A 25,461-nucleotide genomic window follows, 5' to 3' on the forward strand; every position below is an offset into this window, starting at 1 on the left:
TTTTTTTTTTCATGAGGCAACTGGACTTTCTTGTTTTTTCTTTTGAAGACGTTTCACTTCTCCTTCCATTCCCCACTATCCTGTCAGAGCTGAAGAAGCTTCTTGGATGAGAAGCGAAATGTCATCAAAAGAAAAAACAAGCAAGTCCAGTTGCCTCCTGAGAAGGAAAAAAAAGCTCCTTGGGAACTGGGGCAATTTCATGTTGCAGATTACATGAAATAAACATCTTATATTTTAGTTTGTACCTGTAACATCTTTCTAAACAAACAAACAGAAAAAAGTAGGGTGAATACAAATGTGCAACTACATAGACTATTAAAATTAAGTAACCTTCTACAGAAAGAACCTGGTTTTCATAATTTGTCATCGCTGCATAATTGAACTTCCAAGTGTAAAATGCTTATTTAGGGATGTAGAGTGAATTACATTAACATTATGCTCTCATATACATAACATTCATAATATGCCATAGGTCAGAATGGAGAGTTGAATTTCAGTGTTACTCCTGGAATAAATTCAGTTATTTCTGCTCTTTCTTTTAAACAATAAATCATCTAAGATAGAATTAATAATAAATTAGAACATGAAATTACTTCATATTATTAAAATAAATAAAGTAGATTCATGTTCATTGAAATCTGATTGTTTCATCTCAATTGAATTTCAAAACTTCTTACATCTACTTCAAATGTGTGTTATCACTTTATCTGGAACCTGCCAGGTGACTCAAAGTAATTCAAAGGCCAAACACTTTCCTAGAAATGTATAATCTGAAATAAGAAAAAGAAAATTCATGGAAGCCTCCACCTGAAATTTTGGATTAGGAGAGGTTTTTTTTAAATGATATTGACTTTAAAATGGAATCATTAATAAAATATTCAAAAGTGTAATTACTGAACTGGAAACAGCAGCAAGTAAATGAGTGAGTGCATATGCGTATGTACATGTGATATGTGTAGATAAAAAGGGAAACAACTAAAAAAATGACAAATATAACAAATCAAAGAAGAAATGAAATAGCAGATAGCTAAGAATGCCAAGTAGAATTGTTAGGATTTGTTCACTTGGTCAAAAAGGGTAAAGGAGGGGAGGAGAGGGATGGAGGAAGGAAGGAAGGAAGGAAGGAAGGAAGGAAGGAAGGAAGGAAGGAAGGAAGGAAGGAAGGAAGGGAGGGCAGGCTTATCATTGATCTATGTAACTAATTTTAATGTCAAGTTTCAGAAATCCTGGATAAAATGACAGTTACAGTGTAGCTGTTAATCATTTTTTAAAAAAACAATTTTAAAAATCTATAAAATATTAGGGATACTTTTCCTAATATCAGATGCTTGTTCCCAGCTTTCAATATAATGCAAATGATATAAACCTAATGGATGTGAAATGTTCCTCTTAACAAGAGAGGAAACAGAGGTTAGTGAATGGCTGTTTGATTTCCTTGAATTAATTTCCTCCCTCCCTCCCTCACTTCCTCTTGTTAAAATACATACAATTTGTACCTAAATGTGTGATTTATATTACACTCACAGAAACACAGACACACACACATAATGTTCAAAATGATATTTTAGAAGGTTTTTTTTTTACCCTAAGACAAGTTTGAAAGGAAGTTTTCATGAGCTAAAAACAGCACTGTGAACTTTGAAAAAAAATCTGATGAAACATTATAATTCTTTTTCGCACATTAATTTGGATGATATGCATCAGAGTTCACAAAGTTCATATACACTGAATTTCCTCAACATTAAAGTTCCACAAATTATTCTAATCTGAGTGCCTTTTTCAACCACAACAAAAATTGCCTAAAGTTAATTTTTTTGGTTTACAGTAATTTTGTGAATTCTAAATAAAATAGACAGGCACTTCACTTATCTCACTAAGCCACATTATAAATACAACTATCAAACTGAAATAGATTCAATGTTTTAATACTTTTTGCCTATACAAGCCCGATAGGGAGGTTGTATAGGCAACCCCCCCCCCCAAAAAAAAAAAAAAAAAGGAATTGACAAGACAGAGTGTCAATGAATGATGTTAAAATGAGACAATTTAAGTTTGAGAAGTTGTTACTGTAGAAAACTTCTCAACTTCAAACTTTGGACTAAGAGTCTGTCTACATATAGAAGGTAGCTTCCATCTATACCAGATTAATGGATCAGGGTCTGGTCCATTCCAAAATTCAAAAAGATTTGAGTAACAAGTAGTCAATTTTACTCAATATATTAAAATACCACTACAAGACATAATTAGAGATATAAAAATAACATATTTTGACAAAACATCATTTTTTGTAGTGGGCCAATTTTGGTACCTGATATTATTATTCAGTAAGGTCGACAATACAGTTTTGGCTTTTCTCAATATTCATGCATACACTATATAGATAGTATTCATGCTACCAAGCCTGAATGGAAAAGTTTAAAAGTGCTACATGATCTTTGCTTTCCTTCTTCTGCCACACCATATCCAATTCATGTGTTTAAACTTGCAATAACTCTGATTTTAACATTAGAAAGCTCGACTTTCCTTTCTAGCTGTGCAGCTTGTTTTAATACTTTCTATCCTCTTTATAAAGGAAAACACCATTATAGCGATGTTCAGAGGCTACTGGACTTCAAACAATGATTGAAGCCTGGCAAGCGGGGGTGGTGGGGGAGAGCAGGGGTAAAGTCTGGTTTTGTTTCTCTTAGGGTCATGGAAGCATACCTGTTTCATTTGGACTTGTCTTTGGCTGCAGAATTTATATAAAAGTTCAAATTCAAAATACTTTGACATTCTGCAGTCATTTTTTAAACATTCTATCAACAAGCCCACATTTTAGTCTTATTCAATACATTCTTCATTCACACAAACACACTTTCTATCAATTCTCCCACCTGAAGAAAACTCCTGGTCAATCTCATCCACACCATTCCACTGTTAGATAAATGTCTTTTCCAAAATAAATAAAAAATAGTCTGGCTAATCCAGTTTCTTCATTTGGATCCTCCTTCAGTAACACTGCTGGAGAATATGGAGGAGAGAGAGGCTGTTAAGTTTTGAATTATGCCTGACTCATACCTATAATTTTCACAAATGCTTTTGCAACACAAAAAGATGGGGAGGGAGTGGGGAGAAGGGGGACACAGAGAAAGAGAGAACATTAGGCTTTGTTAACATTGAGAAAGTTATCAAGACAGACAGAAAAGAGACGGGAAAGGGTGGACCAAGAGTGGTGGTAATGTAAAGAGACAAAGCAAAAGGACCGTAAAAAACAAAGAAGGAGAGAGAAAACAGATCAGGAACAAGTGAAGGTGAAAGGGAAGGTAAACATAAAATGACAGAATGAGACTAGTTTACAAAGACGGCTAGATAGAATCCAGATTCACACATTTAATAATCACTAAAAAAAAATGAAAAGAAAAAAGGGATGAAAAACAATAGGAAATATGGGCATGTGTATTCACGCAAAAGTAAAAAAGGAGAGAGACTCACAGATTACAGGAATCTGACTTCACCCTTACTGCCTTTGTTCTTTAAATATGTTTTCCACTTAGTAACTGCATTTCCTTCCTGAAAAAGCTATTGGAAAAAGCTGACTGTTGGCTCAGGAGAAGCTCAGATGAATTATTGCTCTTAATATCAACAATGATTTTGCCTTCTTCACTTTCAGTTAAACTCATTAATGAAACTGGTGGCTTTTCTGCTCCCTCTACTGAACGGCTTCTCCTTTCAGGTCAGGTGTGATGAAGGAGAAGGAAGAGAGACATACAAAAAAAATCTTTCTAGGTGGATCTGGATTCTGTCATGTCTCACAAACTTTCATAAGTTAATGTCATTTTTATGGCGTTTTCAAGACTCCAGCAGAAAAACAAGAAAGTTAACAGAAAACTCACAGAAGGACTTCATTTGAAAATTATTGGACTGAGCCAGGGGTCTTCAAACTTGGCAGCTTTAAGACTTGTGGACTTCAACTCCCAGAATTCCTCTTCCAGTCATGTTAGCTCAGGAATTCTGGGAGCTGAAGTCCACAAGTCTTAAACTTGCCAAGTTTGAAGACCCTTGAACTAAGCAAAGTCATCATACAAGTGAAGTGAGAGTAGAACATGTGAGTTAAACTATTTTTCCAGAATGGATTCTGATCTGGCTTGGGTTACTGAGATGTAGAAAGTGTGTGTGTGTGTGGGGGGGGGGGTGTCCAGAGATTAGCCTTTCTTTGAAAAGTGAATCTTGGCCCAAAAAACTTTAGTTTCGGTAATAATAATGTCTTCATCTGATCATGAAACGAATAATGCTGGGCATCAAGAAATAAGAATTTCTCCTGCTTTCAAAGGAACATAATGCAGCTTCAGCTATACAATTTCAGAGGCAGACAGCCTCTGTGAGAAATAAATAGAATCTGGTTAAGAAGGAAACAGGGCATATTCACTTGAGGACAGGGTGTGCGCATGCAAAACAGAATGAGAAACCATAGACAAGATAATCCCCTTGTTTTATTTGAGATGCACTTAAAACAAAACATGAGATCAAAAAAAATATTAAGATTATCACAGGGATTTAGCCACTTTGAGCATTCTAGATAATCAGAAAATAGGCTCTCCTTCTCCATGTCCTCTTCTATGGTTTTTCTGTGATTTCTGGCAGATTTGAGAAGGAATTCAGACTGATATATAGGTAGGACCTTCAGTTTCAGTATAGCGTACACTAATTACTTTCTTTTGTTAATTAAACCTGTGTGGCTCTAATAAAGTATCCCGCTGTATGCCAATAAATTTAATTAGCCTAAAGGGAGAGTCCCCCCTCACAGCTATTTAAAATTGTCATTTTCCACTCACTTGGGCTTCCCCTCCTTTTCTCTGTTCCTCTTTTAGACCTTAATTTATGCTCATTTGGCAACCCTTTGCATATCCCAAGTCCACTACCCTGGCTGGTATGTACAATGACCTCCACTTTGGCAATGTCTCTAGGGACATTTGAAGCTGAAAAGAGGACAGTTTTACCATTTTAAAGTTAAAGAGCAGGCTTGATGCTTGAGGTGTAACTGATTCGGGGTGTAATTAGATGTTACAAAAAGCATAAAGCTGCTACCTCTTTCTCTGTCTCTTTCACACTCTTTCTTGTAATGTCTACAAAAGTGTGATGTGATGACATAATGCTATATATTTCTCCATTCCCACTGCAATCGCTAGATATCACTTTTGGGGGAAGGGCAATGCAGAACATGACAACATGATATTCCACACAATGTTAGATGCCAGAACAGCAACAGCTCTGTGACTGTGATAATATTCTAGTTCGAAAGTCACATAATGGGTAGAGAAGGGAGTGTCAATACTTTCTGAATCATACAGAACCAACAATGCTATTTAGCCAAAGTTTGGACATTATTTGAAGAGGGATGAGCTTTTGTGAAAGGGAAAAAAAATTCTGAAGCTTTTGTTTTCTAGATTCTAATAACAGGTATCACAATTATTTTTACAGGCCACCAAGAAAGATAGTCAAAACTGCACACGTTATCAATGAGTGACAATACAGAATAAGTGCTGGTTTAGAACGTAAAAGACAAATTCTCACTAGCTACAAAACTTCCACCTAAGAGAAAGCATCAGCACTGTAACAGTTTTCCTCACCTCTATAATGAGTATAATGAGAATAATAATAATGCTCTATACCACGAGATAGAACAGAACAGAACAGAATAACAGAGTTGGAAGGGACCTTGGAGGTCTTCTAGTCCAACCCACTGCTTAGGCAGGAAACCTATACCATTTCAGACAAATTGTTGTCCAATCTCCTTTTAAAAACTTCCTGTGTTGGAGCATTCACAACGTCTGGAGACAAGTTGTTCCACTGATTAATTGTTCTAACTGTCAGGAAATTTCTTCTTAGTTCTAAATTGCTTCTCTCCTTGATTAGTTTCCACCCACTGCTTCTTGACCTGCCCTCAGGTGCTTTGGAGTATAGCCCAGGGGTGGGATTCTCCTGGTTCGGACTGGTTTGGGCAAACCTCTAGCTCCAATGATCAGCTGTTGAGTGAACTGGTTCTCTCAGCCCGCCCACTGGGCGACGATCAGGTCAACCCGCCCACCTGTCTCTGTGCTTACTTACCTAAACCCTCTCAGCTGATTCATGCAGCAGAGCAGACTGCCGTGTCTCAGCTGTGTTACTCCCCAGAATAACATAGAAAGTAAGTAATTCTGAAAGTTGTGCACCATCACCAAACCGGTTGTTAAACCAGCAGCTTCCCACCACTGGGATAGCCTGATTCCATCTTCTTTGTGGCAGCCTCTGAGATATTGGAACACTGCTATCATGTCTCCCCTAGTCCTTTTTTTCATCAGACTAGACATACCCAATTCCAGCAACAATTCTTTATATTTTTATATGTTATATGTCCAGTATCCTAATCATCTTTGTTGCTCTTCTCTGCACTTTTTCTAGAGTCTCAACATCTTTTTTACATTGTGGTGACCCAAACTGGATGCAGTATTCCAAGTGTGGCCTTACCAAGGCATCATAGCAATGAAAAGCATGCTTATAATATTAGCAAGGCAAAAAATACCTTCAATTGCTAAAAGATTTACAGAATTATTAATGCTTTTTAAAGCTACCCCAAAGAGCTCAGATTTTTAGATATACATTCGAAGTAGAATTTTAAACATTCTCATGTCCTATTAGGTTTAATAGCAAGCACCCACATTTTTGCTGTCACTTACCTGAACAGCCGGCTGCTTATTTTCATTGCTGGTGGGAGAAGTCAGCCCTGTTGCCTGCTGCAGAAGGAATTGCCTTGCCACCTGAAGAGCCTTGAGAGAAACAAATACAGGACAGAATAAAGAGGAGAAAGTTACAACTCTTTTTCCAGTTTTCTTCAAAAGCAATAAACTCTGAGCTACAATAACTATGTACATGTTTAAGCTATCAGGGCAGGGCAGGGTCTCTAAAAGTCTGTATCATTGATAAAAGTATAGACTTAATTCAAACAGTATGATTCCTACATAGTGATATAATTTTGTTAAGTATTCTTTTATGTAAGAAGAAATACATCTTCAGCCCTGAAATATCCTAGAGCTTACTGAATAATTTAGCAATTTCAAATGCTGCATAAGGAAACTGAATGGAAATTGACTGGATTGGTAAACTCAGTGGGAATACCCTGGGAAACAAAGAAACAAATACTAACAAACAAATCAACAAACCAAATCTACACACAAGATGTTAAATGCAGGGGGGAAAAACTCAATAGATTATCTGACAGATTGGACTCCACTAATGCTTTCTTTCTTTGCTCCCTACTTCCTATTCAAATCCCATTCAAGATAAATATTGCATATAATAATGTTTATGATTTCAGCTGGTCTCAAAGTAAAAAGCCAATGCAATCAGATTAGGAAAAAATGAACCATTAATTTATATTTCTCAAGGAATGATTAGAAAATGGCTTTCTTTTCACTTATGCACTGCTCTCCTTCTCACCGTATACACACTACTTCCATACCTTTCCCAATGCAATGCATTGATTAGGATAGTTCATTTTTGCTACAAAATATGTATTATATTAGGATAAAAGTTAAAATTATAATTATGGAGTTATTTCTTAAAATGATACATAATTATGGAGAGAATGGCATGCAAATCACCAATCCCTTCTTCAGACCATTAATATCTCAGAAGAATACTTAAGCTTTGTGTCAATGTTTCACAATATATGTTCTGCATATGGATATAACATATGACTCAAGACCGCGTGAATTTGGCCACAAGTTTCCTCATTGTTACTTTTAAAACTTTTTTCAGTAAAAAAGGGCATTGTTAAAAATGCAGAAAGAATCAGAAATGTGCAACAGCATGCTAGGACGGGGTGTATTGTATTTTAGATATATACTGTACCTCGAATGTAGCTTAGATAAGGGTAACTTAGTATCTACATACATTCAAAATACTTCTCTTTATCTCTGTTATATTGTAAAGGGCTTAAAGCTCTCTGTAAATAATTTTCTACTGTAAATTGATAGCATGCAACTAGAAGAAACATGTTGATTACCAACATGAAAACAGCTTTTAACTAGCAAGTTCTCATTAAAGCAAAGAAAACCAGTTCTGGCTCTCTATCTGCTGAGAGAGCAGCTTCAAGAAAAGTCTCCACTTCTTGTGTATTGTTATTTAGTGGGCAGATACCCACAACTTTAACAGACTCACACACACACAAAAACTTTACTCAGTTTGAATCGTAATTCTTATCCCATCTGAATTTTTATGGGGTTTAGCAAACCACTAAGCTCTTAAATCAGGTATTCTGCGCCTTTAAAAAAAAAATCTGTCCAGTTCTAAAATTCAAGGAACTTGAAGCTAAACACACACACACATATCCATAAAATAATTACAATATTGCCTTTTCTTGGGGTGGGCCTGGATAAGGTTAATACCCCCCAGACAGTATGAATGACCATGCTAGTTAAGGAAAATGGAAAGTATTACCTATTATATTAAGAAAGCAATGATAAACCGTTCGTCTGTCATTATAAAATAAATAAATAAATAAATAACTGGCCGTGTCTATGTAATTAATCAGAAGTTCAATTTACCTTAAGTTACTCCTTGGCCTAAAAGAAGATCCCCTTTGGTAGACCAAGGTGTGAGAATAGGTGAATGAAATGAGCCATTAATTCTCTTAAATTCTCATTTTATAGACATGAATCAACTTGTACCCTATCAAATGTTCAATTTCCAAATGGAACACAACTGTATTCTGGAGCCTCAGAGACACAAGATGTTCAGAAAGGCAGTATGGCTGGTTTTTCAGTTTTTTGTGTAATCCTGATAGCCACTCAGAAGAAAACAGAGTGGGAAAAGGTGCACATAAAGTAGGGAACTTGTGAAAGAATGCAAGCATTCAAAAGTGTGCCCTGGTGTTTCAGACTAGAGGGGTTGTCCCCAGAAGTGGAGGGGGGGGGGGAGGAAAGCATACTGAGAAGAGGAGTTCCATTCAGGAGCCAACAGCGGAGAACTGCAAGTAGAGAATAAATTCTAGCACAAACAAACCTGCTCCCAAAGCCCCATTTCCTCATACATTCCTTATTTTTGCTTTGAAAAGAATTTCATGAAAAAAAAAATGGTACATTTCTGAACAACAAAGTCATTGTAGCCCTGCCTGCAAGACAGGTTTTTATTACAGCACAGAGACAAGAGGGGGGAGCACAGGGTAGAGGTCAGCGGGTCATAGCCCAGCTTGGCGGTGCTGCAAACAGCATGTGGGTTCCACTGAGCTGTCAACACTGCAGCCGTAAATCAAGGCTCTGGCTTCCAAAGGCCGGCTGTGCTCTCCCCGCTCAATAGAGGTACTTGCAGGGTGTGTCCCAGAGAAAGAGTCGCTTGTTAATTTTCCACATTTCCAGCCATAAAGAACAAAGTTACTTTCCGTCAGGCATTTAAAATCCTGCGTACAGTACCGTACTTTCTCTGTTTGCAGGAACAGCTGATTTTCTACACCAATGATCACTTACAGTTTAACTGCGCATACATACAAGAGAAATATTGCACTGTACTATCAAAAAAATAAATATCTGATTTGCAATGAAGAATCACAAATATGAAATATATAATTTTAGAAACATACCACAGAAATATATCTATATACATGAAATTGCATAAAGAGCACACTTTGTAGTTTGTGTGTGTGCGTGTATTCATTCTCCACCTCTGAACACAGCAGATTAACATTTCTAAAATTATTTTCAGGATTGTATAGGAGTATAATTTAAAAACTTCATCAATTAAAGATGTTAAAATTCAGGATCACAACACATATGTAAAATGCATGTATGGATTTTGATTTAAATATGCTCTATATAGCACACCACACATAGTTAATATTTACTATTCATGTTAAGTGAACTAATTCATATTTTATGCAAATTTACTGAAAAGAAAATCTTTCGCAAAGTACCCTTAAAATTCCAAGTTATGGAATTTTATTGTTCTTAGAATGGTTTCTTAGGAAAATCAGGTGTTTCATTAAACTATGATAACTACAAAATAGGATGATGTTGCTTTTATACCTTTAAAGGAGTTGAATGACTAAAGAGTAAGTTTACTGATATTTCCCTTGTTTGCACAAAAGCCACTAAAAGGTGCCTATAACAATCAATTTCTAACCCAATTCCCTACATACAGTAATTGTAGATGCTGTATAAACATTTAGAACATAACTGTCAGTTTAAAGAAACTTTAAAATCAGGTTTATAAAATGTACAGAACCGGTAAAGCCAAAAATCATATCCAGTTTGAGGCTTTCAAAAAGTATGAAAAATATCAGACTAAATGCCTATACATTTAAGATCCTGGATCTAAACTCACTGTTTTTCTTTTCTCCCCCCCCTCCCCGCCCCCAAGTTAATAGTTTTACTGTATTATAAAATGCAGGCAATACTTTATAGAATATGGACAGTAACTGAATACAGTAGTATGTATGCAGTAGCAATTAAAAAATATTAATATTGTGATGATTTAGATAAATTAAACCTTTAAAAATGAGGGACAAATTTTACAACAGTTAACCATGATTTCTAAAATATACTGAGCTTAAGTTTGATTAACTGTATAATGAAACAGTTGCAAAATGCAATGGATTATTGTAAAATATGAGAAAGTTTTGATCTGTCTCCACTATATTGTTAGCTGTTATGTTAGAAGAAAGAAAAAATGATAAACAGAAAAGAAAGTCTCAACAGTCAATTCCTGGGAAAGAGGAAGGGGGGGAAGCAAGTGTAAATGGCTGAATAAATCAGGAAGACTGAGATTGCCATTTTATGGAATGATATTTAAAATGTTTTTATTTTGTTTCTACTTTACCTAGGCACAAGATAAAATAAGAACAATAAAAAGAAATCTCCCATTCAAAATTCAATACTCTGAAAATTCAGTTGCACCATCAGGCTTTCAAACAACTGTGGCAATTGTTCATAGAACATTTTTGTGCACTATAACTGTATCCTAAACAGCTTATTTTCCTTTTAACAGTATGTTGAAACAACCTTTGCCAAATGCTTGTTTTCCTTTGCTTAAGGAAGGCTAATCAATTCAAAACAGTCAGATTTCATTTATGATAGTTGTAGTGACCTGTCTTGGATTCATACAGCTCTGTGACACTGTTGACTAAACCAGAACCTCTTAAAATATTATTGCCCCAATGCAATAACTTCAAAAATCACTATAAAGTACATTTTGCCAAAGAAAAAAAGATTCTGCAAAAAGGAGGTGACTTTATTTTTTAACAACGATCAAACAAACTAAAACACTTATTTGTCAAACTTTTCCATAGAAATAACCCAATATTTAATACTTCCCATGTCTTCTTTTCACTTCCTGAATTAATTTGCCAAAGTTTAAAACAAATTCTGAGCAAGTCTAGGAAAGGGTTGTGTCATAGCACAAATGCCATACCGATTGGAAAGATGGCTTGCCAGCAGAAATTGTGATGCTGCAACCAGCTGTATAAAGTCTCCAAAAGACCCCATTTTTATTGCATTTGCCACCCAATGGGAGCATTGTTCTCAAGGGGACAGCTGGGACTGCCCCCTGTTTTATGGGCTTTGGGAACCCTATAAAGACAGTGTGAGTTTATTAAGTTGGTCGTAGTTTGGGGAAGAAGAATACAACTTGTGATGTGTGCCAGAACATGTCAAGAGGGCACCAAGCCAGGCTGGTACACAGGAGGCAGCATAAGGCCTGGTGCTTGATTGTGGGGATGCACAGCATGGTGCACAAGAGCCAAGAGAACTGTGAACAGAATGGAGAGGCCCACCCCATAGGAGCTCTCATGGGGGAATTTAATTCACTCCCTGCTGACTCTCTCACTTTGTTGTGCTCTGAAGCACGAAATTACAAGATTTACAGGAAAAAAATGACATGGCTTTACAGTCTCACATCAGGGTCTCCTTGTGACAATTATGCAGCTCACTCACAGATATACTTCCTCCCCTCCCTCAGCTATAATCAACAAAGGGAGAAGAAAAAACAGAGCATTCAATGATAGGAATCAGCTGCATAGGTAGCTCCAGGTTGCAGAAAGGTTGGGGTTAGAATTGTTTTTCCAAAACATGCTAATTTTGAATGAATTCCATCACAACAGTTGGCAATCATCTGTAATTATGTCACAAAGTGCATATGTGTCTAATACACATGAATATATAACTAATACGCACATTATTAATTTTATTTCCATATTGGCTTATATGCCTCTCCAATCACAGAATTTTGAGCAGCATATACACATATATACACCCTACTCATAAATTATAATCATAATTACTGTAAAAAAGGAAGCATATTAACAAATATAACTATTGGGAACATCTACTACATAAGAAGTGTACTCCAAAGTTGGAACAACATTAAAAGATTCCAGCACCCAAGGCCTGTTGAACTGTCAAGTTTTAATCGTCTTCCTAAAAACCAAGGGGAGAGAAGCAGTTTGGATTTCCAGGTGAATGCTGTTCCCCAGAAAGAAGCACCAACTGAAAAAAGCTCACTTTTGTAATTACTGTTGCTTCCGAGGGAAAGGGATACAGAGAGAGACAATAATACTAGACCTTTTGGATGGGCAAATATAATTGGGAATGGATGGTCTCAAAGTTACTGAAATCCTGAGCCTTAGAAGCTTTAAACTAGACACTGCATCCCGGATTGCACCTAGATACCATGTAGTATCTCAAAATGATATCATATAGACAAATTGAGAACCACACACACACACACACACACACACACACAGAGTGAATTAACATCTTTATAGACACATGATCTTCCAAATTCTTGCCAGCATAGAATTGATCATTCCTTTCTGTTCATCCTACTTATATCAGATGAGAGTGGGAAAGAACTCTCCTTCCATCTTTGAAATCATCTTCCCTTAGTCTCAAAGCTATGTTTTGATAGTCTTAGAAAAAATACAATTTCACTATTACAAACAACTTCAAAACAAGTCTAGCAATGGTGGTAGGTACAAATGCCACAAATAAATACATAAAATGAAATAAATCAGGAAACTACTAGACATACTATTCAATTAATGGCCAGAGAAACTGCTGGTGACTAAGGATTAGCCACAGTCTCCTTTCAGACAAATATATGAGATTTCAAGACCTGTCAAAATTTGTTTCAAGTTTAGTACTTTTCTTTAATCTTTTAATTATTTTCACCTGTTTCGATAATTTGTAAGCCTCTCAGAATCACCTTGTAGGGGAGATGGTGGCATAGAAATGTAATAAATAAATAAATACATTTTAAAAGTCAATCAGCATGTGATGAGCAGACTAGAGTCACCTGATCCAATTTTTAAACATACAATTATTAAATAATTTCTATGCTGCCTTATTGATGGTTTAAATTGTTATACAGCAGTAATTTAAAGTTAAAGGAGCAAAAAATGTTGAGGATTAAAATGCAGGGTGCTTTTGAGCAATCAGTGACAGCACATTAACAAGCAATGCAGTAAACAAACATGAAAATAAATAAATTTCCTATCAATAATATTTAAAAAATAATTATACTTAGCATGAATTATATGGAGGAAAATTTATATTATTAGTAATTAATTTACAAAAAGCAAAACTTGACAATTCTTCAATTTCTCTATATTAAGCTTTGAAACCTATGTCTCCATTTGCTCCTTCCTTGCAGAACATACCTGTATCTAATTTAAATATTTTTAAGAGGAACATATGTATAGACAAATATATAGACACTGTATATATTCTTATTTTCCCTATCTTGCTTAATTCAACTTTCAAAATATGCCATACAAGGTAGTTCCCATTTATACAAGGTATACTCAAGGTATCTTTAATGCCATTTTTAATTCTTTCTTTGTGGTTACTGTTATTAAAGGAACATTGTTACTAATTGATAGATTGGTCCACAGAAAGAAAACACTAATTAATTACTGATTAGGGAGTCAAATTGGTGCATATTAACAAGTGAAAGATGAATTACTTGATGGAATTAATCAAATCGAGTTATGCCTATACAACTGAAAAACAGAAAAAATCCAGATAACAGAGATTTAAAACAAAATTCAAAAAGACAAGAGTCAAGTGTTACAAAGCCAAGAAAGACAGATATTAAGAATCCATACACCATTAAAATTGTCCTGTCTGTTTGTAATCTCCAATTAGTCCAAATGGTGTATCGCAGCATATTTTTTTGTTCTGAGTTGCATCTGAGATGATGATGGGATGTACAGTGTAGAGCCAAAAACTATGGTCAATCTAATTATGCTATGTGGAAAGAGTGAGGGAAACCAATGTAATAGCACTATGATTCAGGAAAACGTAATGTTTATTGTTTTCTGCTGATACAGTGAGTCAAAGGTTGTTTAGCATAAGAAAAAAATTGTATCCATTATGAAAAAGACTAAAAAAGGATTAAGAGTTAGCTACAGTATTAAAGCAAAAAGTGAAAGGAGAAATACATTCTGAAATATTAAAGTTTACAAAGGAAAAAAATTAAATTAATTTAATTAATTTAAATTAATTTTAAAACAATTAAAGCAAGCAACGGTGTACAGTCTGAACCTAACCACAGGTATTCCATATATTAAGTACAACAGAGAATATTAAACAAATGAAAAGCGCCATTGCAAATTGGAAGAAGGATAACGTGAACAAAGAGTTCAGAGCTGAAAGAATGCTGTAAAACATCTAATTATGGGAAGATGGAAAAACAACTACAAGATGAAATAGAAGATAACTAGGGGGGAGATTAATGATTATGAACATTTCTAACTGATTTTTGAATAAGACTAGACATAGGATCAAGAGTGGCATAAAATCGAGATGTTATACTGCCTACTCTCAAACTGATTGTCCTCTGGGAAATGAACTGTCATAGAAAAGTTATTCAATATGTAGATCTCACAAAAACATGCAAAAAAAAATCTACAGAACTGCCCAATTTAGCAATACCTCAATATATATTGGAAATTATATGTGATATAAACATGGAGAAATGAACAATTGCTCCTTTGGAATTCCACTACTTTTTTCCCCTCTTTTCAAGTGCATCAGTTTTAATGGTCCAATCCAGAAAATGAATCCAAATGGTTTCTAGATAGCTAATGGAAACAACTACTTCACAAGGACATGGCACAATCATATATGGTGGTTATGTCCTTGGAGCGAAAAAAATACTGGAAGAAAATACAAACATATAGGATTTAACTGGAAGTCAAATAGAATTTATCCTGGAATTATTTCTTCTAGGGGTAAATTAAAGGAAAATATTATAACAAAAGGACAAAATATTTGGTGCTACATATAACAACAGCAGCCAGAATAGCCTTTGCGCAATGTTGGAAGAAAGAATATATACCATCTGAAGGTCTAGTAATCCTACAAAATTTTGAATGTACGGAAATTGATGACTATAGAATTAAAAGGAAAAGAAGATTCTGAATTTTATGCAATATGGGAGAAATGGTATGACTGGATAAAAGATAGAAATAATAAAAGAACCTGTATTATATAAATATAAAAGGTATAGAAATAGAATGTATAGATTATATTAGATATGGAATGTAGTGGTATAAAAAAATGTCACAGCACTGTTAATATTGATTGAGATGTAAAAAAGAAACATTCAATAATAATAATAATAGTAGTAGTACAAAAAAATCAGCAGTCCATCTTCATTTCAAAGACAAGAGTCACTCATGGAGGATAGCAAAGTCCACATTTTGGATAGAGAGGATCATTGGTGTGAAAGAGAGATAAAAGAGTCCATATGCTAGAATTGAACAGCCGTCTCTCAACAGGGGGAGAGGAATTCAACACCACTATCTTCAGTATACAGTGAAGTCCTTTTGGCTATTCCAAGAAGATTCCATACCTCTCAAGTGACTCTGAGGGCACAGATAAAACCCCAAGTAGCCTCAACAGCTCTCAGAGTGTTAAGACCAGATGACTCTAAAGAAACACAACCCTTCTCTTTCCTCCTGTCAGAACTTATCCTTTCCTCCACCCCACCCCGCAAACATCTATTCTCAGCTTTCAGTAGCTGTCCTTCCATCTCCCCCACCATCCAGTACAATTAATGAAGCTTCCTGTATAGGAAGCAAATCACCTTTTTCTTCTTCCTCCTCAAAATATCACTTCAGCTGCCTTAAAAAAAAAAAAAAAACCTTTGAGACAACTATGACCTGGATAACTGAGAATCTTCATAGACATTTAGTGAGAACAAATTCCCCTTAAGATCCCATTTGCAAAGTGATGGTGGCATTAATGAGACAGTGCTTGTGAAGGTCAATGCAACATGGTGGAAGAAGATCACTAAAGTGACCTGAGATAGGTATATGCCAATTCACTTAAAATCAAAAGTGTATAAAATGATAGTCTGCCCAGTAGCACTGTATCAGACCGAGTACTGGCCAACAACCAAAAGTGCTCAGCATCTTTTACATGTCATGGAGATGCACTTGCTCCATTTGTCTTTAGGTATTTCCCTTCTTAACAATGATATAGTCCAGCAGCAGATGGGTTTTGCACTAATAACAGAGAAATGAAGGAAAAATACCTACAGTGGGATAGCCATGTTCTACAAGCACCACCACATACTCTTATTTACACCACTTACCATTTTAACATTGATGGCTAATGCCCATTCAGAAGACCAAACTAAAGAATACAATTAACGTGGACATGAAATTGTGTTCTTGATCTAAAAAGCAGGTCCTGCACCTGTGGGAAACTGCAGGAGGAAGAAGAAGGGAGAAGGAGGAGGAGAAGGGGGAGGAGGGGAGGAAGAGGAAACTTCAAAACTAAATATAGTGAAGCTAATGTGCAGGTGGAGAAGGACCTTCGCTAAATCCAGATGAAAAACTTATTACAATTCATTAGTAAGCTTATGATATAGTACTGTAAGTAGCAAATAAAGTATTTTATTTTTTCATTTTTGCTATGCCTTTATAGAATAATTCAGCCCATTCCCAGGGAGTTATGATGAACTGGTCTAAAAAGGAACTTGTCACACTATCAGTGTCTTGCTGTGACAAATTTACATGACACTTAAAAGATACAATTGATATGATTCCACAATTCATGGAGTTAATTTCATTAATCAAAATATTCATACCATTTGATTTAGCTAATTCAGATGAGTTACAATTGAGTTTTGAAGATGCCAATAAGCCCTTTGAATAAGTCTGGTTAACCATTTGTGCACTATTCAAATAGTACAACTTGAAATTGGCTGATATTTTCAAGTAACAGCAATACTGTACATTCTGAATAACAATAGTTTTCACTCCACTGCCATATCAAATTCAGGATTTTAGTACAATGCTTTCTAAAAAAAACCAACAACCTTGGGCCAGAATATCTTTAAAAAAATCTACCTTTCCTTTGAGTTAGACCCCATCAAATTAAATTCAATTCTTGATTATTGTATGTCTCTTTAACTTGCCTAAATTTTGTTAACAGTTTCTACCCTACCACCATTGGAAGACCTGAAAAATCAAGCGAGGGAGTAATTGTCATGGAGAAAATCTAGGTGGTCGTTAAATTCAGAACTGGCTTGATGACACATAATCAATCAATATTCCTTCCAAGGACATTAAAGTGTTTTTTTTTTAATTCTGTCTATCTATAAAAACTATTACCTTCCCTTTCTCTTATTATTTTAAATCTTCACAAGCTTAATCATTATTTTTAATCAATCTTTTGTTTAAGCTCACCTCAAATCCCATCCCCAAAGGGGTTTCTGCTTGCTGACCATTGTTTCAAATCATCAGCCTTTTTCTTGGCCCAGAATTGATGAACTAAGTCTTCTTGAAGTCCATGATATTCTTAGTTATCAACTCCCAACCTTGAGTTCAAAAGGTCTGTTTCTTTCTCTTGTGCTTTCTCAATGTGCAGCTTTCACAATCATATATTCCCTTGACAGGCAGTTGTTTTTAACTATTCTGATCTTTAATTCTATTGAAATATCTTTGCCTTTCTCCTCTTTATTTTATTTAGCACACTGCCCTTATTCTTCTTACTTTTATGACCAGCTAAACAAAATTATGCTTATTTCACTTGTTTGCCATCAACAATGTTCATGAAGTAAATACAATGACACTATCTTTGCCATCTTAATATCTACAATGAACCCAGATATTTCACTTTTCATGTTTAGTTTTATAATGAGCATTTCAACCAAACAAGACTGGATCTTTACCGCAGTGACAGTCCATCTATGATGCCCAAAGGACACCTGTCTAAAGCCCACATTAATTTCTTTGTGACAGGCCTAAATAGCCTTCTTTTCAGATTTCAAATCTAGTTTGTATTTAGAATGTTAATGTCCATTACTAAAAAAAAGAATTGGTTTATATATTTTACTTTGCATCTTTTGGTGCTTACGTTGATTGGTAATATGAAACATGCTTATCCTTTAAGCAACATGCCAAAATATATTATTTGCAAATTAAAGCATAATAAACAAGAGATTAAAATCAAGTGAGTAAAATAAAAACAATTAAAAAAATCCAAACAATGAACTTGGCCACAAATCACTTGAGCTACTGGTTACAAACTGATGCCCTGACTGAACAGTCTGGGAAAGATGCCAAAGCAGACATGCGGCACTGTCTTTTCTCTGCCTTCTCCTAAAACAAACAGAACAAAAAATAAGGAAAAAAACAACAACTTTAGGTGATTGCATGGCTTAGCATCCCTTTAGTAATTACTTTTAGTTTGATACCAGCGATAAAGCCTACTGTAGAAGGTTATGGGAAAGAAATGGATTATCTGCGCAACCCACCATGAGAAGTAAACATTGTATGTCCTAATCTAACCAGACCACTCTATAGTAATCTAATAGGGCTAGGTATTCTTTCATTCTTCAGATATCCTTGATGTAACTGCTCACATATAAAGTCTGAATTCAAGAGTTAAAAGGGAAGAGAGACCCACGACAGTTCTTAATCCCAGTTGTATTCTTATCTAACCTAGTATAACAAGTAGTGATTATTGTTATTTGGATACATTGAAATATCAATGGAAGTATTCAAAGTAAAAGACAAGGTAGACATTTGAAGACAGCAAGATGTTGAAAAACTGACATTTTAAAAATGCTTCATATATCATATTAAAACACTTTCCCATCTAATAAAAGCACATTTAATGTTCTATATTAGGGGTCCCCAACCCCTGGGCCATGGCCCATTACCCGGCCATGAGCTGTACAGGACCAGGCCATCCAAAGTGGTGGGTGATTATGTGTGCATCCCCACTTGCACGAGCAGTGGGTGAGCTCGTGCTCTATTTGTGCAAGTAGCAGGTGTGCATGCCTGCCGCTTTCACAAATGGAACAGCACACACTGCTCATATGGAACCAGCCCCTTTCTCCCCTGCCAGTCCGCAAAGTCGAACTCTGTTCTACATTATGAATATATAAATAATATATATAACAATAATACATAATATATAAATAATCCAAAATGCATCACGATCTAAAACAAATTTCAGTTTAGACAACTAGCAAAATGTTTCTATTTTAAAACCCCTTTATTTCCAATGCTAAGAGATAATGTAAGTATTTAGAGGAGAAATGGAGCTTTATATTTACTGAATTTCTCAAAGTGATACTAATTTTCAATATGCTCTGGACTGTAGACCATGTAGTAAATGCATCCAAGTTTGTAAATCTGACTTTCAACTGCTGCTTTATGGTGTAACTACAAATAACCAGAGCACAGCTAGACCTTGACTTATAAGCAACCACTGAGTGACCATTTGAAATTCTGACAGACCTACCTGGAGAGTATTTAAAACCCAGATTGGAAGTTCCATTAGTCAGACACCCCCTCCCACAATCATGTAATTGCACTTCAGATGCTTGGCAAACGGACCGCATTTACATCCATTTGGAGCATCCCATAGTCACAAGCACATATTTTATGATGGTGTTGCCAAAATTTGCTTTCAATTTTTGGCAAAAACATGCCACAGCACATTTAATGACCACAGTGTTTGCTTAACAAGCACTACAAAAAATATTGTAATATCAAGTTGGTTATACAAGTTGTTTTACAACCATGAGTTATGACTGTGATAGGCAGCTCCATTACAGTTATAACTTGAGAACTACTTGGAATAAGAACAGCTAGAATGCTAAGTGTGAAGCAACAAATAAAATGTTCACGTACACCTAAAACTGAACATTTTAAAAAGTTGTGTTGATATTAAATATATATGAATGAAGGAATGCAGCAGTTACTGATGTTTGAACTTGTTATAATACCTCCTTTAATGAAATTAACAACATACAATGATTTCCTGTAATTAACAAAGAATCTATTTTTGCTTTAGGATTTTTTTTTAAATAACTTTTTCATACAGAACATCACTGTTTCAGAAATATTTCTTTAAGGTTTCTATGCATGCATGCAATGTTCCCATAGATTTCCAAGAATATTCAACTCTCAGCACTGGGATTCTGTTCCAAACCAATTTTTATTTATTTTATGATTGATTGGGATTTTTGCCTTGCTGAAATGTCCAATGTCTTTAATATCTTCATTTAAGGACAATGAGACATCGGCTTTTAGTATACGTTGATATTTGAATCCTTTCTTCTTTTTGTACATTATTTCCTATGCCACTGGCTACCATAAAACCCAAAATAATGTGCACCCATCAATTATGCTTAATGGTTGGCAAGGTGTTATTTTCTATTAGATATGACGTTTGTTCTTTAGTCCAGTTCTTTCTTGTGTAATTGTTGCCAAATATGTCAGGTTTTATTTCATCAGTCAAAAGCACTTTTGTTCCAAATTGTATATCAAATTTTCTTTCACATACTGATAATGACTTTTGTGATAACAGAAAAAGTCTTCTGGCAAGATTACTGTTATATGCAATATTCTACTGTAGACCTATTAACAACTACTCTGATGTCATCTGAACTTTTTATCAGGTCATTTGTGGTGATCTATGGCTTCTGTTTTGCCACTCTGAACAATTCTGAGTTGATTCTAACAGAGATTTTTCTTATTCTTCCAGGACTTGCTTTGACTTCCACAAGTTCTATGTAATTTCAATTTCTTTATCACAACTGAAAATGTCCAAAAATATTTTTTATATACGGTGGTGTTCAAATGTTTGTGAACCTTTTATATTTTTTATATCTTTGCATAAATGTGATCAAAACCATGATCTCTTCTCCACACAAATCCTAAAACTAAAGAGTGCCCAATTAAACAAATGAGTCAAAAACATCATACTTGTTTATTTATTTATTAAGGAAAATGATTGAAAGTTACACAGTATTTGTATGTGGCAGAAACATGTGAACCTTTGCTTCCAGTAACTGGTATGCTGCCTTTCCCTCTACGCTCCATGGTGGCAGTAACAGTTTATGTTTTAAGTCATATTTAAGTAGAAATATAGAAAATTCAAAGCCACCACAAAATATTAAGCACCATTTTAAATAATTCTTCCCCTGCTTCATAAGAGTTTGTAAGTTCACCTAATGAAGAAAGCTGGTATTTTCACCTAATGAAGAAAGTGCTTAGAAGAGTGGGGAGGGAATGGAGATATTGCAGTAACCTCCCCCTGCCTCACCCACCAAGCCACACCATGCCCACTAAGCTACCGTCCACAGAACTGGTAGTAAAAAAATTTAATCCCACCACTGGTGTGTGCGCAGACATTCACTCATTAACAACTTCAAATTAAAATAAAAAATTGAATCAATGAGAGCATCCAAACTTCTCTACTTCACATATTCACTGGTTTATTTTTAATTTATAAATTACATATAAACAATAACAAATGGATAATAAGCATGCTTTCAAATTTGCAAATAGATATGTTTAACTTTATACCTTACTGAGATTCTGTCAGTGTACATTCACTTATGGGTTTATTTAAACATATAGTTTGACCAAAAGTGCCTAAATTTCTGCATGCAGCTATAAGTTTATTCATATATTCACATAAGAAAGGAAATAATATAACACTGAAAGCATGGTTGACTTAATGGCCTCTAATGAATGTCTATAAGAATTAGTGAGGTATATAAGGATGATACAAATTCTGAATGTTTTCTGAAAGAAAATCTTTGCATGTTTGTTAATTTAGAGAAAAAATTGTTAAAGTCACTATGCTTAAATTATGGACTATTTTGGTTAAATGTGAAAATGAAAGTAGAGGTAAGAACTACTGAAAAAAATAAGAGCAACATATTACGGAAATAAACTATGCATGAGAATAAATAGAAGGCTTAATGAATGCTTCAAACTGAGCATGGAATATGGATGTCTAATGTCCCCTTGATGGCTTAATATATTAATGGATAATTTGTGTGTGTGTGTGTGTGTGTGTGCGTGTGCACACGTACACACACATACACACACACACACACACAGATGTTGCTTGGATGATTTGCAACAAATAGTATATAATGGAATAAGAATGATCTATCAATTTATCACACATCAGTAAAGCTGTATTTCACAGGGAAAAATGAAATGAACAAATACAAGGTACTGCTGTAAACCACAGCAAGTAAATAAACATATGTACTTTGGAATAATAGGATTATTAAAATGGTAAATAATAGAGGTGGAAATGTAAGATATGCAAATGTTGATCAAAAAGTAATGAATAGTCTGTGTCCTATCTTAAGGAATGAATATTGAAATATATGAAAGTGGCTGTGTAAAAAAAGCATAGGGTTTGCCACTTTTAATATAGAAGAGGGAGCTAGGTTTGTTAGGAGAAACACAAAAAATTAATGCAGTGGGAATATGGCACTTAAGAAATGTTATGGTGAAAAAGAGGGTCAAGGTGAATGGGTCATGAATGTCTGTGACTTGAATGCAAAAAAAGACTGCCAATATGAAAGAAACATGTTGAGGTGATCTGGTCATATAATGAAAATTAAGCAGGATCAAATCACAAAACAAATATATAAAGGAAGAGTGAATGAATTGAGAGAAGGGGAAAGACTCAGCAAGTCATGGATGAATGGAGTAGATGAATTCCTCAAAAAAGAGAGGTGAAAAGCTGAAAGGATAAACAGCAAAGTTTGAAGCCATATGTGGACATGATGGAAGCAAGTACAGTTTCCAAGGACAGAAAAATATAGAGAAATGCAGTGAATTGTGTTGGTATAAATTATTGAAACATTATTTCTGTTTTTAGTATAATCAAACCCTCAATTTCTAGGGGCTACCACTGTATTTCTTTCAATGCACTCTGCATATTGTTACTTATCCTGAAAGGGAACAATGTGATGGCTAAATTTCTATGTATACATGTGTGCAACTACTAAAAAAATACTTAATCAGAAAAATATGGAAAAGCCGTACTATTTCACATTTTGTTATACTAACCTACTAAAAAATAACATCATATTCCAAATTCAGCAGTTTTAAAACATTTGATCACATATTTTGGATAGCTATTATCAAGAAATGCTATCACTCTGAAATGCACACTTACATCTGCTTATTTTTATATGATCAGAACTAAATGATATAAAAAAGCAGCAACATGTGATCAGATTTTTCCAATTTGTTGAAAGAAATATCTCTAACTTACAAGCTCATTATTTTTTTTATAGGCACATGTTACCAACTCTTTACAAAGTCTATGTAGGACTTCGATTTTTATCTATCATTCTCCTTGGTCAAAAGCATCACTAACAAAGGATGGAAGAAACAGGTTCTCTCCTCATTTTTTTTAAAAAAGTCTGTTTTATATTCATTTAGGAACTATAAATCAGGCAAAGTAATAGAAAACTGATGATCACTTAAGTGCTCCAACCTTTCATTTTTATCTTAAAATACTCTAATGTTTTACAAACGTATATTTGAAATGTGATCAGATCCATTGAACAGAGTTTTATGTGGTCAAGTTATTCTCCAATCTATGTAGATACACCTTAACTCTGTTTAATATGAACTGCTCTGTTTTAAAAGCTTATTTTCACTTAACATTAATATAACATATGTCTGTCATAAAACTGGTTCCAAAGAGACAAAATAAATATTATACCTTGTCAATGAAATGGTTTTTCCAGATGGGCCAGTATTATTTCATTGTATTTTTAAAAAGCAGTTACTCAGAACCAACAGAATTATCTTAGGAGATAATAGTTTGTTTCTAAATGGGATGAAATAATCTGATATTTTATTTTGGTGCTTGGAGCAATAGGGTGCTCAAACTATATCCAATGGTGTTTTGAACAATAGAAAACTCACTTTAAAATTTACAGCTATTACAATAAAAGGGAGAGGTTTATGAAATTCACTTTTCCCAGCCCCAAAGTTCAAAAATTTGAAAGCACATGAATCACATGTGTGGAAACACTGTTGTGGCTAGTAGGTAGGGGAGAATATATCAAACACTTCCCTTGGGGGCTTTTAACTTATTTTTTTTTAATCTTTAAGCTGTATTTCAGTAGCAATGTCAATTTTTTGTAAGTAAAAAGTAGCTAAGAAAGTTTTTAGAAACTAAAATTAAACTCAAACTTCAAACTCATACAGAATACTGTATAGTACGGGGGGGGGGTTGTTTCCACACACTTTTATTCTATCCAATTATGTGCTGCAGTGAAAAACTTACATCATCAAATATAAGCTGTCATTAAAATATATAGATTAAGAGCAAAGATTGCATTTTAGAAAGTTTCCTTTTTCAAAATTGCAAAAAGGAAGTATTTTTACAGTTTTGTATTATGCTTCTTTTTTAGCAACCAATCAATGGCTCTTAGTGTTCTTTTCCACTAATCAGTTAACCAGCATCTAATTCTTCTGAAGTAATTAGCTGATTACCTGCTTCTTCTTGAGTTTTCTAGGAGGCCATGGAAGTAAGGCTTAGCAAGGAACTGCTACTTCTCTTGCCTGCTTGCCAGATTAATAAGAAGAAAACCTTAAGATTTTGAAATCTTCATTTTTTGGCCTGTTTTGGGGCTGTTTTCCAGGCTATTTTCCGGTTGGTTTTTCACCTGAAAAATGACTGAAAACAGCCCCCAAAACAGGCGGGAGCAAGGCCAGCCAGTGGTGGGATAAGCCAGTTCACTGAACTGGGCAGAATTTTAACAACCGGTTCACCTGAACCAGTCCAAACTGGTTGAGTCCGATCTCTGTCTTAAGGATAAATTTGTCCTAAATTCTTGAGCTTCATTTCTCTGTGTCAAAACATCACACCTAGATCAAGACTCTATTTTGAATACTATATTCTTGTTTTAGGTTTGCAGAATAAATAGCATTCTCCCCTACCAGTTAGCATTGCCATTGCTGTGCAGTTGCTATGTATAATGGGTGGTGCAGTTACCAGGGGCACTTAATGGGTAATATCTATGACATCACCAATTATGAGAGATCTTTCTGTACTACCATGATGTCTGTAGATTTGTGACCATTGATTGGCCAACCAATGTCTGACACTACAGTATAGAGTTTTCTGCTTAGGCAGGGGGTTGGACTTGAAGACTCCA

General features: G+C 34.9%; 1 protein-coding gene across 12 annotated transcripts in view; it reads right to left on the minus strand.

The window, feature by feature from the left end:
* FOXP4 (forkhead box P4) overlaps positions 1 to 25,461 on the minus strand; it is a 166,773-nt gene that overhangs the window by 68,723 nt on the left and 72,589 nt on the right. For all 12 annotated transcript variants that reach the window (XM_026719940.2, XM_026719942.2, XM_026719945.2 and 9 more), the window contains exon 3: positions 6,693 to 6,782. In XM_026719940.2, the coding sequence (XP_026575725.1) occupies positions 6,693 to 6,782 (90 nt within the window). The remainder of the gene's footprint in view (positions 1 to 6,692; positions 6,783 to 25,461) is intronic.

This window comes from Pseudonaja textilis, chromosome 3, assembly GCF_049901715.1.
Source record: "Pseudonaja textilis isolate UNSWEBS1 chromosome 3, rPseTex1.2, whole genome shotgun sequence".
Taxonomy (NCBI): domain Eukaryota; kingdom Metazoa; phylum Chordata; class Lepidosauria; order Squamata; family Elapidae; genus Pseudonaja; species Pseudonaja textilis.